At 43.8% G+C, this 14,005-nt stretch overlaps 1 protein-coding gene across 1 annotated transcript in view; it reads right to left on the bottom strand.

Moving 5' to 3' along the window:
- HEG1 (heart development protein with EGF-like domains 1) overlaps positions 1–14,005 on the bottom strand; it is a 52,828-nt gene that overhangs the window by 9,104 nt on the left and 29,719 nt on the right. The window contains exons 13-15 of the mRNA XM_008577646.1: positions 10,680–10,814; positions 5,427–5,469; positions 5,258–5,295 (exon numbers count right to left, since the gene is read on the bottom strand). Coding sequence (XP_008575868.1) covers positions 5,258–5,295; positions 5,427–5,469; positions 10,680–10,814 — 216 coding nt within the window. The remainder of the gene's footprint in view (positions 1–5,257; positions 5,296–5,426; positions 5,470–10,679; positions 10,815–14,005) is intronic.

The following is a 14,005-nucleotide window of genomic DNA, read 5'->3' as shown; positions in this document are numbered from 1 at the left end:
GGTTATCTTGTCACATCCTGCGTGTGAACATACCCAGTAATGACTGCCCTCCACTATGACAATTTCCCATATGATCCTGTCACTTTCTTCCGAGGCTTCTGTCCCGTCTGCCTCACCAAACAATCTTTCCTCATAGGAAGATCAAATAAGCAGCAGTATTTCTCTCTGCCCAAGCCCGCTTCCCTTCTATTCTGACATGAAGAAAAGGCCAGTCAAGATGCCTACTTTTAGCTGAATGAGACTTCCAGCTGACTTCTGGATCATTAATGACATCTCCTTCCTCCTAGGCAGTTTAGTGCCATCTTCCTAGATGTTTGTTCTTGGTGACTCCTGCCAACACGCAGCATTTCCACTGGTCTGAATCTTTCTATAGCCCAATTCAATGACAGGGTGAACACAATTATACACCTGCCACCTGACTGTCGGTTGTAGTGAAAAGGCAATGTGGAATGATCTTTAAGTGGAATGTTCTGGTTTCACTGGAAGAGGACTTTATACAACTGCCACCCAACTGTGGGTTGGAGTGGAAAGACAATGTGGAATGATCTTTAAGTGGCATGTTCTGGTTTCACTGGAAGAGAACTGTAAATGATCTAAATCCTTGCTGGCCATGTGGAGGCTGGTGGCGAAGAGTCTCCACTGAAGAGACACAGAACCTTTGAATGGAAAGGATGACTTACAAAAAGGACATGTGGTGAATAGGAAAGAGGGATAGATAACAATGCCTGTGGCCAGCAAAAAGTAATCTAGAAAAATTATACGAGTTCTGTAATCAAAAAGTGACAATAACCTTAAAACAGAAAAATGGCTTACAGGAAGGGATTTTTTAAAAGTAGTTTTACCTTTAAAACAGATTTTTAAAAGATAGTAAGAGAGGAATGGCTAAGTAAATTATAGTACGTCCACAGAGTAGAATTCCTTAGAACTATCAAATGTGATAAAATTACGTAAATGAAAATATTTCATAGGTTTAAAAGGTTACAAAACATTTCCAGTAAGATCCAATTTCTGTTAAAAAGATACATATCTCTTGAAAGATAACTAATACCAGTTCTTCTCAAACTTTAATATGCACACCAATCTGCATATAAACCAAGTCTATGGATCTGGTTAAAATTCGGATTCTGAATCAGTAGGTCTGGAGTGGGGACGCCTGAAATTCTGCCTTTCCAGAAAGCTCCTAATGGCCCTATGGACCACACTTACAGCAAGGAAACGGGATGCTTCATGGGTGATGAGATTGTTTACTTTAGTTCTCTTCTTCCCTTAATTTATATCTATTTTCTAATTAACTTGGGTTAAAAAAAAAGGAAAATTAGTGGGTATGCATTCTTTTATGGTATGGAAAAACAAAATTAAATTATTTTAAAAAGAAAAAAAGTAAAGCAAACCAAAGTATCATGGGAGATATTATAACACTGTGAGAAGGAATCAATATAAATGTAAAAAAAGCAGCAGAAGACACCTGCATGACTAAGAAAAGGGTGGAGGGGCATAGAGAAGAGAAGGACACGTCTGATAACAAATTTGTGAAAGAATTCTGGGGCCATTTGACAAATGGTATAAGAAAAAAGAACTGTTGGAATCTGGGGTATGAACAGAGATACATTTTGCATGGACAAAAAATAAAAAGAGTAGTGATAAGACAGATACAGACCTGAGCTGTCCAGGGGTGGGTGGCCCTGCCTCAGCCAGGTCAGCCAGGCTGTCCTTCCTCAGGGATTAAAGACTGGAGAGGAGGGCTTGTCTTGCCTTTTCCAGTTTGAAGAACATTCTCTATGAAGAATGAGGACTGGTATCTGGGCACATCTAGAAAGCTAACTGAAACTTTTAGAAGGGCAGGATACAGGCTACGTCCATCATACACTGGAGTCGATGACTGTGAGGAATGCAGAAGTGAGGGAATCTCAGGACCATGTGGTTTGCTGGAAAAAGTTGTCCTCCTATTTCACCGGACTTGGGTGGAGTGTGTGCCCCAAGAAGCCTGCGTGGAGAATAAGTATTTCTTGCCTATGAAAAATCCAGCCCAAGGGCCGGCCCGGTGGCGCACTGCTACAGTACACCGCTTGGGAAGCGCGGCAGCGCTCCCGCCGAGGGTTCGGATCCCACATACAGACCGGCTGCTCACTGGCTGAGCGAGGAGCGGGGGCAACGCCGAGGGTTGCGGTCCCGTTGCCGGTCCCGGTCCGGTACGGGTGCGACACTGAGGGTTGCGATCCGTTGCCGGTCACGAAAAAAGACAAAAAGACAAAAAAAAAAAAAAAAAGAAAAGAAAAATCCAGCCCGAGTCATAGTCCCAGGAAGGCACCTAGTATCTTTGGTGGCAAAAGTGGAAGTAATGGTGGCAGATGGTCAGAGTCCTGCTATTTGGCACAAAATGGTGAGTGATGAGTCACAGATTCCCAAGGTGTTAGCACTATAGATAGGGAAGAAATTCAGGAATTTTTGACTCTTTAACCAACACCCCAGGCTAGGCCCAAACCTCAGACAAAGAGGCAGGTGATAAATACCATTTATTATCAGCCACTATTGATTGCTTTGCAACACAAAAACTAATAAACATACCAAAATCATAAAGTGATATGCACACACCATCAGAGAATTAACAGAAGTTATCATACTTGAATGATAAAGCTACCAGCTGCAAAAGATAGCCCTGAGCTAACCATCCAGGCAGGTGTCTGCCCTCTGCTGGACATAACAGTGGCAACTTGGACAAATGGGGAAGAAAAGGAAGTCTCGGGGATCAGTGCACAATCCTGGCTACTTCCAGAACTCCACAAACATAATAGGAAGGTCTTGACTCTTTCCCAACATAAGAACTTATAGAATAGTCAAGGGATGTAGGGATATAGCATTTCCAGACATATATAGTACTCAATGATCTCATGAGAAAAAAAAAAAAATTGCTAGTGACACTTAGAATAATGCCCTGCAGCTCATGTCCCTTTCCTTCAACCCTTTATAGACTTGTCTTCCCTTTATGGATCACTCTCCCATTCGCTGAGCAATATGAAGCATTTTCTAGTAAAATGTATTCAGGAAGCTGCTAGACCAAAATAGGTTTAAAGTACTGGCTCATTCTGTGAACGGCCTGTCAGGGAGGTGAGCTCGGGAGGATCAGCAGATGGCATCTCTCAGCTTCTGCTCCCTGACTCACCCCCCCAGCACACGCTGAGGAGAGCAGAGCCAGCCACGTCTCCACACTCCTTTCCTGTCTCACTCTCTCTTCTTCAGCCATCCCCTGGGGTGGTGTTCAAATAAGTTTCTTGATGTGATGCAACTCTGCTGCACCTGGAGCCTTCCTCCCTCCCTCACACTATTCTTAATCCATCTGCCATGAAATTTTCTAATCCTCTCTGTTTCCAATACTTTTAATACCTTAGGATAAAGTTTGCAGGCTTGTGGTGCAACCACTACTGTTAGCCATAAAACCATCTCTTCTGAAAGACTGTGCCATTTAGTTCTAGTATTCCAGCATTTGGGGAATAAGCCTCAAATATCTTAAATTTTTGTCTGATTATTCAGCTTCCTTTTTCCACATTGAAAAGTTCTATCTTTTCTTCAGTCTACTTTTGTGTGCAGGCTACTTTATTCACTGATCGGTTTAAGAGCTCTCTGTGGCTCGGTTCTAGTTTTGAGTGAGGAATGAGATTGACATTAGAAAGTGAACATACGCAATTCTGTATCCCCGAACCCAGTTGAGAAACTGGCTTGTCAAAATAGTAATTTTTAGAAAAGGACACTTACTATCCAGACTGTTTTATGTAAGCCAAATCTCCAAAAACCTCAAGCCTACCTACCCTTTTAAGTGCTGACACTTAAAAAGAATTTTGACTACTTTTTAATTTTTAAAAAGTTGAAAATATGATCACTTCCCTGTCTTATGAAACCGAGTACAGCAAACACCATTTGGATTGTGGATGACTCGTGGCCATCGTGATGAATGTCATATGGTTTTGCAGCAGCAGGTTGCTACTTTAAAATAAATAAATAAACATTAGTTCCGCAAGCTCCTCCCTCTCTATCCATATGACTCTAAATATATTTGCTGCTAGAAGTGCTCTCCTAGTCTTTCTCTTAAGCTCTCTACTGTATTCTCTTGCTAGTTTGCAATCAGGGTAAATCATGACCAAAGTCATCAGTAACCCTAAATGGATATGAAATTCCATGTCTCTAGACTCTGGTCTGAGAGTGGTTCCACACTGGGTAAACCAAGAGAATTTTATGTCAGTTTTATACTCAGTATTGAATTTGTTTTATTTTATTATTTTTATTTTTTAGTTATGCTCAAAGTCTAGTAATGAAACTTTCTAATAGAAAAGCTTTATGAACAAAGAAAATACCACTGAAGACATAAAATGTAAGGTTTAGTTTATATTGGGGAGCAGAAACACACACATTTTGCGAGTCTTCTCCCCCAGAGCTGACTCAGGTGTGAGACGCACCATGCACAGTCACCACCACGCTCGCTGCTCTGCGTTCCACCCTCTACGTCAGCTTGCAGCACATTACTCCGAGTCTGTTTCTAGCCCGGACCTCGGCCAGGACTATACTCAGAGTCCCTAAACCACCCCCACATTCTCCTCTTTCAGTGTATCCTCCTCATTGCAGCCTGACTTGTTTTCCCTTAATCCTGCTCTAAGACTTTTGCCAGCTCCCCAGTGGTTACTGATTACAGTCTAAACTTCTCAGCCTGGTGATCAAACACCCACAACAGTTCAGTCCCCATATTGTTTGCCAACCTAATCCTCCAGTTTTCACCTAGGTCTTTTTCTGTACCACAGTCACATCCACTTATAAACTGTCTCCAGAAAAACAGGGGCCCATGGCTGCCTCAAGACCTTTGTTTAAGTTTTTCCCTCTGCCTGGGATGTCCTTCTCCCCCTATATCTGCAAGTCAAAGTCTCCCCAAAACTCCTTCCAATTCCATCCTCTCCAAGTAGTGCTCATGATGTGCTTCCATTCTCCTTCGGGCATGGTCCCTGCCCCCCTGCCTCACACCTCATGCCTGATTTATCATATTACCATGTGGCACAGTCGGGGCTATGTAAAAATGTTCATCTCCTCTCCCAGACCTTGAGACCCTGGAAAGCACCAGGCAAGCCATTCTCCTTGCTTTCCCCATGCCACCCAGCACAGGACCCAAGGAGACAGTGTATTTGACTGCAGGAAAAGGGTGGGGATTGGCACCCCGTGCACTAACAACAGTGCCAGGCCCCCGCCCAAGCACACCTCCCTGCTTTCTTATACTTACGGTTCCCACAGTTGAGACCACCAAGGCCGAATGGGCAACTGCAAGTGAACAAAGTGAAAAGAACAAGAATTAGCTTCAAATCTCAAAAGAAATGGCTGAGGCAGTTTACCTAAGTAATTTCTATAAGATTTGTAACAAATTCACCAGAATAAGTAAACATGGAGCCTACCTCATACAGGTTTCATTTTCAAGCCTATATCCATCTTCACATGCTGAAAGAGAAAACGAAAACCCATGAAGGTGTCTATTTACCTCTCTTGGCCCAAACACACAGTTAATTAAACACCAGCCGCCCTAAAGTCCACAAGAATATTCTAGAACCAGAAGGCTGTAAATAGTTTTAGAATTATTTATAACCTGACCTAAATACTGTTGCCAGCTCAACTCTTAACCTTATCAAGAAACTTTTCTTAACCTCTTTGTGACTCTCAGTTTCCCACTTATAAGAAGAGGATAATAATAATAATATCTACCTCATAGTTTCCTGGAGGGGATTAAGTAAAATAAGGCATGCAAAGAGCTTAGCATTGGCCTGGCAAACAGTAACCACAAAATAAATGTTTGTAGTTGTAATTATTATTCAATAAATGTACGTCCCCTCTGTATGTATATATGTATCTTTGCATATACACAAAGACAAATGTTTCACCCTCTTTAATGCAAGTCAAACCTTAAACCTGACATTGGCTCCATTGGCCTTCTTCCATGAGGAGGTGGAAGCTGTGGGAGACATCCCCTGAGGCACGATGCTGGTGGGTTGTCTGGTTTTCATAAGAGAATGCTCACCCTATAGTCTGTCCAGGGGATTCTGGACATATCTAGACATGCCCTAATCTGCACCTCACACAAGAACATAACTTTGAACCCTCTGGCAAAGCTGCTCATAGAATGCTAATTCTCTAAAGGGCCTGTGGCCCAGCCATTCCCCTGAATCAGCAGTTCCTGAATTTATTTGATCACAGAATACTTTCAAGGGCACTACAATAAGATGACAGAACACCATGAGTTATAATGCATGCATGCATGAAAGCAGACAATGAAAAATGACCTCATAGACAAATTCCTTGATGCAAGGAATGATAAAAATTTGATTGATGATTAATGGACAGTATACACTGCATAAAAGATCTCGGATAAGAGAAGGTATAGAGCATAGAGCCATAATCCCTGAGCAGATAGCAGACAGGCTAATGGTGAGGTGTGAGTGCCAAGAGCATGCATGGCTGGAGGTGGGCTGGGGGCATGCCCTGCAGGCTGGGTCCAGAGTCTCTCACAGACTTCCCAGCATCCTCCCTTACAGATTAGAGCATGATAAAATTATGTAAATGTGTTTGATATTCTTCCTCCTCTTACTTCTTTAATGTTAAAACCTAAATGTTTCTGGCATCTATTTTATTGTCCTAGATCATCTATTAACTTATCATTAGAGTTTTGTGGGACAGTTTGGAAAACATTGTTCTAAATAATCTGTCATTTATCTTGCAGTAGATCATTAGAGAGCTGTGAACCTGGTCTGCACTATTTTGGCTCCACAGAATCGCTTTTCCTGAGCTACATTCTCTTGTATTAAGGGCTGCTGATTACAAGAAGCAGCCACGAGAAAGTCCCTATGGCATTTATTGCAGGAAGTCACCAACCATGTTGCCACAATACCACTCAGTAACCTCTTGATGATAATGCCCCAGATAAATTTCTCTCGGGCCCCAGTGCCTAGAAAGATGGGAATGCTACTGAACACCTACACTTTCTTTTATGGACCCCAACTCTTTTCAAGATCATGTTTCTCTCTTTGCCTCCGTGTCCAGGAAGCTCAGAACTTGAATGAGTGCCCTACCTTTAGCAAGCATGCAGGATTTATGGTGTATCCTTTCTGTATATTCATTTTCCTTCTGGCTTCTACAAAATAGTTTGTTTCCCCTTCAACCTGATTTATTTTTAAAATATTTTTAAATCTTATTTTATTACATGAATTTTTGTTAGATGCTTACAATTTTTTATGCAACAAGGTAAAGCATAATCCTATCTCATTTAGGAAAGGAGTAATGAGGCACCATCTCCCAATCTTTGATACCTTTGAGTTCTCCGCTGGGCTTACTTGGGCAGAGCCTTCTCTTATAAACAGGCTGAGTGCTCCTGCCTCTCCCCAGCAGGTGTGGAAAGCACAGTGCCCTGGCAGTCCTCCTCCCGCTGCATGCTCTGCCTCCAGCTACAGCAGGGCCGTGGGACTGGGGAGACCACCCAAGGATGGTCCATGGATCAGCCTGCAGGGCAGCTACACAGGGCCTGCTTGCTTCTCTAGTGACTCGTCCCCAGCCATCTCGGCACCAAGGCAGGCTGATGTCATACCAGTCGTTCTATTCTAAACACTTCTTCCTGGAAATGTTTTTACATCAAATTTACCCACCCAACATCAGCCCTCATCTGCTGGGTGGGAGCGCTCTAGTCCTTGGCTTTCATCCAGCCAGACGTAAGGCCCATCTGTTGTCCTGCTTGCGAGCTGATGGGTTGGCTATTTTCATTTAGCTTCAGAAGTGGCCTGACTCCCTGATGCAATGATATTTCTCTATTTCAAATGGGCTCATTCAGGGGCCGGCCCGTGGCTCACTCGGGAGAGTGCGGTGCTGATAACACCAAGGCCCCGGGTTCGGATCCCACATAGGGATGGCCGGTTGGCTCACTGGCTGAACGTGGTGCTGACAACACCAAGTCAAGGGTTAAGATCCCCTTACCGGTCATCTTTTAAAAAAAAAAAAAAAAATGGGCTCATTCAATTGTTCATCAAAGGTTGAGTGCTACTGGGTGCCTAGCACTGTTCCAGGGGCTCCTGGGGAAAACCTGTCAGTAAGGTACTTGTATGCTCCTTAGGATCCAGCTTCTCATCTCACATGCCCCCCAGAAAGACTCTGACCGCAGAGCACCCAAGAGGAAATGAATATGGCAACAGCTAGTATACACCTTCAAACTGGGCTTCCCCTACTGCTATGGGACACTAACAAATACAAGACTTCTGACTTTAAAAAAAAATAAGTAAATCGTGGAATCTTAAAAGCTTTTGTTTCCTTGCAGGAAACTAAGTCAAGACACGACAATCTTTTCCTATAGATTATGTGCTGCCCTATCATTCATTCATTCATTCATTCAATCAATAGACATTCATCGAACTCCACAATGTGCTAAGCCCTATTCTAGACACAGTTCTGGCTCTCAGGGCACTAGCAGTCTGGTGAGAGAAAGAGACATGCAAACAAACTGTTAGAATTCATGATGGTGCCTGCATGAGAGGAAGAGGCACCTATAGGAAGGGCACCTACATTAATTTTATATGTAACTTTAAAAGGCATTGTAAAGACATTTTATGGGAGACACTAATAAGCATGCATGCATGCATATGTGTGTGTGTACACAACAGAGAACAGAGAGACATTTTAATGTATAGCTTGAATTGCAATAATTTAGAAAAAAAGACACAACACCTTTCTTCTCTATTTATATGAAGGATTGAGCCCTGCTTTGAGGTGTCCAAAAGGGATATCATTTTAAATATCGCTATGCTCCAGCACCAATGGCCAGAAGATGTCACTGCTAACCCATCAGAGCCCAGCCAACGGGGCTATGGCCCAAGAAGCTTCAGAATCCATTCATCAGAGGCCTGATGGCTACAAATACTGCCAAGAAGAGCCTTCACAGGGCCTCAGCAACAAGCCCAAAAGCTAATCAAGGTTTCTTTATGCTGTTTCTTGGGTCATTACTTGGTAAACACAAGGCTGCTGGTGCCTATGTCACTGCACTTGGTAAATCTTTGATAGCCCTGCTATTGCTAATTCTAGCCTACAAATGACACAATTATGAAATCAGTGACTTGGAAATAGAGAGAAGTAGCTCAGGCCAGCCAGAAGCAAAGGTGGCAGGGCTGTTCTTAGAGCACCGCTCACAGGTGCCACCATGCCTGCATGCCCTCACTTCTGCCCACTTTATGTCCCCATCTGCCAGCTGCACAGCACCCGAGCATGCATAGATTTTAGCACAGTCACCTTCCCACATGAAGTTGGGCTCAACTCCCTATTTCTAAGAAGGGCAAGGAACACTTTGCATTAAATCAGATAAGACTGACTTGGGCAGCATTATCTCTCTGTAGCAAAGTGGCAGTCTGGCACAGCGCTGGGAAATGCTGCTGAGAAATGCTGAGTCCCAGTCATGCATCAGGACTGAAGCCCAACACATTTGGCCCTCCTCTTCAAAACCCATCACAGGTCCTGCCTGGAGAGCTGAGGACATGTACTTTAAAAGAAGTTTGTACCTAAATGTAACAAAGTCAGAGAGTCTGAAGTGAAGATGAGAGTGCTGCCCCAAAACGTATTTTTATCGTCTTTTGATGAAACAAGTCTTCTAATGGAAGTCCTGACAGAAATAAGTGGCATGTCACCATGCCCCGGTATGTGTTTTTCACTCAGATCCCAGTATATCTGTCACCAGCAAGATGGTGCCTTGCTACTCCTTTCCTAAATGAGGTATTGACTGAGGAGGAAAACTGTGCCATCCACATTCCAGCAGAGGCAGTGCTTCAAATCACAGGACAGCCTTCATTTTGCCAGCTTTTCTTGTCAGCACGAATTGCAGCAGCAGTCTTTTATAAGTCAGGGCACACAGTGCTCTGGACCTGAATTAATTTTATTTTAAAGCACTATTCTTGGACTACACTCACTGAGCAGTCTTTATCTCAAACTGAATGAATTTAAGCCTCACCTAAAATGTTAGCAAAATTAGATTTCTGCTCTGAAACACTTCATGAAACCTTTAAAACTACAACTCATTCATTCATCAACAACCTGAGTAAAATACATAAGCAAATGCTTATGGCTTACAAAGTAACTTTATATACACTGCCTTCTTTAACTCTTAGAATATTCAATGAAGTATCATTACACCCATTTCACAGAAGAGGAAACTGAGGCTCAAAGAAACAAAGTGATCTGCCCAAGACAGTACAGGACCAGTCAGGCAAAGTTGGGCTCTGACTCAGGTCTTCTGAGTGTGCAATCTACTGAGCCACAGCTGCCTCTGAAAGATACAGGCCTGACTCCATGCATGTATTTCCACTTTAAAAGATTAGCAGACAATAGAGAAAGCTTTGGGGATTAAAACAATAATTCTTCTAACTTCCTCTAAATGAAAAAGGAGAAAAGGCATTGCTACCACAGGCATTCCATTCTTTTTTCTTTTCCTTTGAATTTGACTGGACAGACCAGCATGCACCAGTCAGAGATAATGCTATTATTCTAAGGAGATAATGTATTTAATCCTGCTGTGAACAAAACAACAAGAACTAGTCACCCTCAGTTTAGAAGAGTCACACCTAGAGCAGAGAGAGCACCAGACAGATTCCCAGGACAGGGCACAGAACTGCCGGCGAACCTGAGGCTACCTCGGCAGGAGTGATCCATCTTGTTGAACTGAAAGTAGCCCGACTTGCACTGGCACAGTGCGACACCGTCCAGGTCAGTGCAGATAGAGGTCTCTTTGTCACACTCGGGACTCTTTCGCTTGCACAAGCTGCCCGCTGGAATGGAAAAACAAGACAGTGAAACAAAACAAAAGCTCCTCCACTTCCAACCTTAAGATGCATGAACTTTCTATGTCAAGAGGCTCTGAGAACGGTTTTCTAAAACGTCTCCACGGAGCAACACTCCTCTCACAGCTCCATGCTACACTACCTTCTGCCACTCCTTCCCTGTGTCAGCCCCAGACCTATTTACTAAAGGTTCATGAGCATTCCCCACTGAAAACACCCTCACAGCATGCCACGGACACGGAAGCCAAACTGGAAAGAAACAGTGCGGTCCTCTCCTCCGGTGCCCGCTGCAAATATAACCCTCAATGGCGTGGTGCCTTTTGTACCTTCATACTAAAGGATTGCAAGGGGAGAATCTGCAGCAAATGTGACCGTGTTGTTAGGAAGCTAAGAGACTTAAACCAAAAACAGCCAGCTCTGGTCAGACCTGTCTCAAGCAGAAGGATGTCTCAGTGCTGTGTGTCTGCATGGCCTCAAGGGACGCAGCTCTAGTCCTTGTGGCAGGGGAGTTTGCTGCCCTAACAGTGTGCTGCCTAACAGAGACTTATTACAAGGAAAGGCATGGAAGATAATCTGCTTGCCCAGGGCTGCAGTGTAATTATGTTTATCTGGCTGTTTTCCCCCTATATTGATGGTTTCTTGAGGCTTATTCATCTCTGGGTCTTCAGTGCCTTGCACAGAGACTGGCTGTCAGTCACCAGGCCACCACCAAGAGAAACGGAGGTTGGCAGAGAAGAAGCCCATCTCTCAGGCTTGCTCCCTCATTCACTTTAGGGCCTAATTTCATAGATGACAAAGAATCGTTTCATTATATCAAAAAGCATTCATTGTTGGACATGTGCCCCTCTATGAGGCTGTATACAGCAGACACAACAAGGGTGCATTTTACCATGTAAGACAGGCTCAACAAAAAGGACATGTGTAAATGGGGTATACAGACAGAGGATCGAAAACATGAAACCAACCGGAGAGTTAATAATAATTTATTTGCACCCAGGTACAGGGCAGTACGAGGCAGATCTGTGCTGCTGTTGCTGCTGGAGGCATACGCTGTGTGGTGAGGAATGGCTGCAATTTTCCAAGCAGTCTCCCTTCTCCCACCATAGAGAAGACACCAGCGTATTCAGAAACCAGGTACCAGCTCTTAACAATGCAAAACTGCCCCTGCCCAGCAGACTCGTGATGTGAGCTGACACCCAGGCTGGACAGCCCACACGGAGGTCCAGGTACCTGCCCCCTCTTGTGAGTCCTGAGAGCTCAGGCCTGGTGGAGGTGAGTTTAGGACACAACTTCAATCCTTAACACTGAATTTCCTGTCTTTATCAGTGGAAGCTGGCATGCTATATCAGAACCCCATTTGTGTGTGCAATAGAATTTCCTTTGTTTATTGTAAAAAGTTTGTATTTAACGGGGAAAGACTAAAAATGGAAAATCTTACCAGGCAAACACTGCAAAGCTGGCACCAGGGAGGTGCTAAACTTCCACAATCCCTCATTTGAACTCTTTGAAGGCTTTGCCAGTCCTCAAGCCTTAGTATAAAGAAATACCTCCAGGGCAGAAAGTTGTCCAGGCTGGCACTAACCTTGTCCAGCGGCCAGCCTGAGTTGCCCAGCCTGATTACATATTTTCTGGAAGCCAATGTCATGTTGCCTTCTATCCTGCCCATTAATCCAGCCTGCCGGCAAATATTAATCGTCCTGCTGAAGCAACCCTTCCCTCACAGAAGCAGATTCACACAAAAGCAGAGAAAGCAGGCCTTGCCCCTGCAATGGAGGAATTGTTATCCTTCAAGTTCTCGAAGAACACCCCATCATAAATCATTTTAAGCCTGGAGATGCGATTTTTCTACATTCACAATTTACATGGTCTTTCCTGGGCATTACATCTGCCAAAACAGACAATGAGAACTTAAGTAAATCTAAGGCTGAGACATTCCATGGGGGATTTCCAAAGACTCTAAACTTCTGGAGACAATGAGAGCTGAAATTCTCTGTAAAGCAAGGAAGTGGACATTTTGTGAACCGAAGGGAGAAAACACTCTACTTTCCAATGGCAGTGTCCAGAGTAGCCCAGTGCTGACTATGTGCTGCAAACACCCAGACATCAGAACCTGACAACTGTTGCTAGTCAGGCCCACCTCTCTGTCTCTCAGAAAGGGGAGCAAGAGACCATGCTGCGTTTGCTGGCGAAACCTGGAGAAGATCTGGAAGGAAAAATAGGGAAGCGAGACTGGGAGGAAAAACAGGGAAGTAAGCCTGTTTTCAGTCAATATGCAGGACTGTCTTTGTTCTCAAGGGCTCTGAAAGGACAGGTAAAGAATGGGGACCTGGGCAAGGAAGCAAGGACAACAGCTTTCCCATAAGCCACAGCTAAGCAGCCTGAAGAATGGGGACCAGAGAGTGGGCAGTTCTGCTATGTGCAGGCTCTTACACATCCAAATATCTGATTGTTTGATTTGCAAGACACAAATGCATTTACTGGGGACAAAAAAGGTAACCTGGTACAATCAATGCTGACCACATGGAAAGTACTTCATAAATATTTATAGAAATATTTAGTAAATTGAAGGTATCTACCTCAATGGGTAGGAAAAATTGGTACCCTTGGTATCCTTGGCAAGAGAAACAAAACTGTAAAACCAAGGTGCCTCAAGGTTTCAAGCATGATGTGATGGGAGCATGAACTTTTAAACTAATATCCCAGTCCACAGCAACTTCAACTCCAGAAAGCTTAGATTTTTTTCTTTCAAATTAGTATCTAGCCCTTAAGTGGGCAAACTGTCAGCACTTATCCCAGAGTAAAAGGCTAACTACTTGACTCCCAAGTTCTGTAACATGAAGGCCCACTCAGGAAAGCTCTCTGGACCAGCAGTCAAAAAACCCTGACTCACTAGGAATGTCCCAGATCTACCAGCAGATAGAGCGCCAAAACCCAATACCTCCAACTTGCATCTAGCATCTGGATACCAGATGAGGTTTAGACTAGATTCTACATCCTTTGCCACCCCTAATTGTGTAGTAAAATGAGCTAACCAGAGCCCACTTTGATCACGTATGAAGCAGCAACTGGGACAGGTCCCCTTTGCGAGAAGCACTTTTGATTCCAAAACAGTTTTCCCAGAGGCAAACCCAAATCTGCCTTCCAAACTTGTCTAAAGCCTTTCTTCACTTGCCTCACTT

The sequence above is a fragment of the Galeopterus variegatus genome, unplaced genomic scaffold, assembly GCF_000696425.1.
Source record: "Galeopterus variegatus unplaced genomic scaffold, G_variegatus-3.0.2 Scaffold1555, whole genome shotgun sequence".
NCBI classification, from domain to species: Eukaryota; Metazoa; Chordata; class Mammalia; order Dermoptera; family Cynocephalidae; genus Galeopterus; species Galeopterus variegatus.
This window is presented reverse-complemented; position numbering and strand designations above follow the sequence as displayed.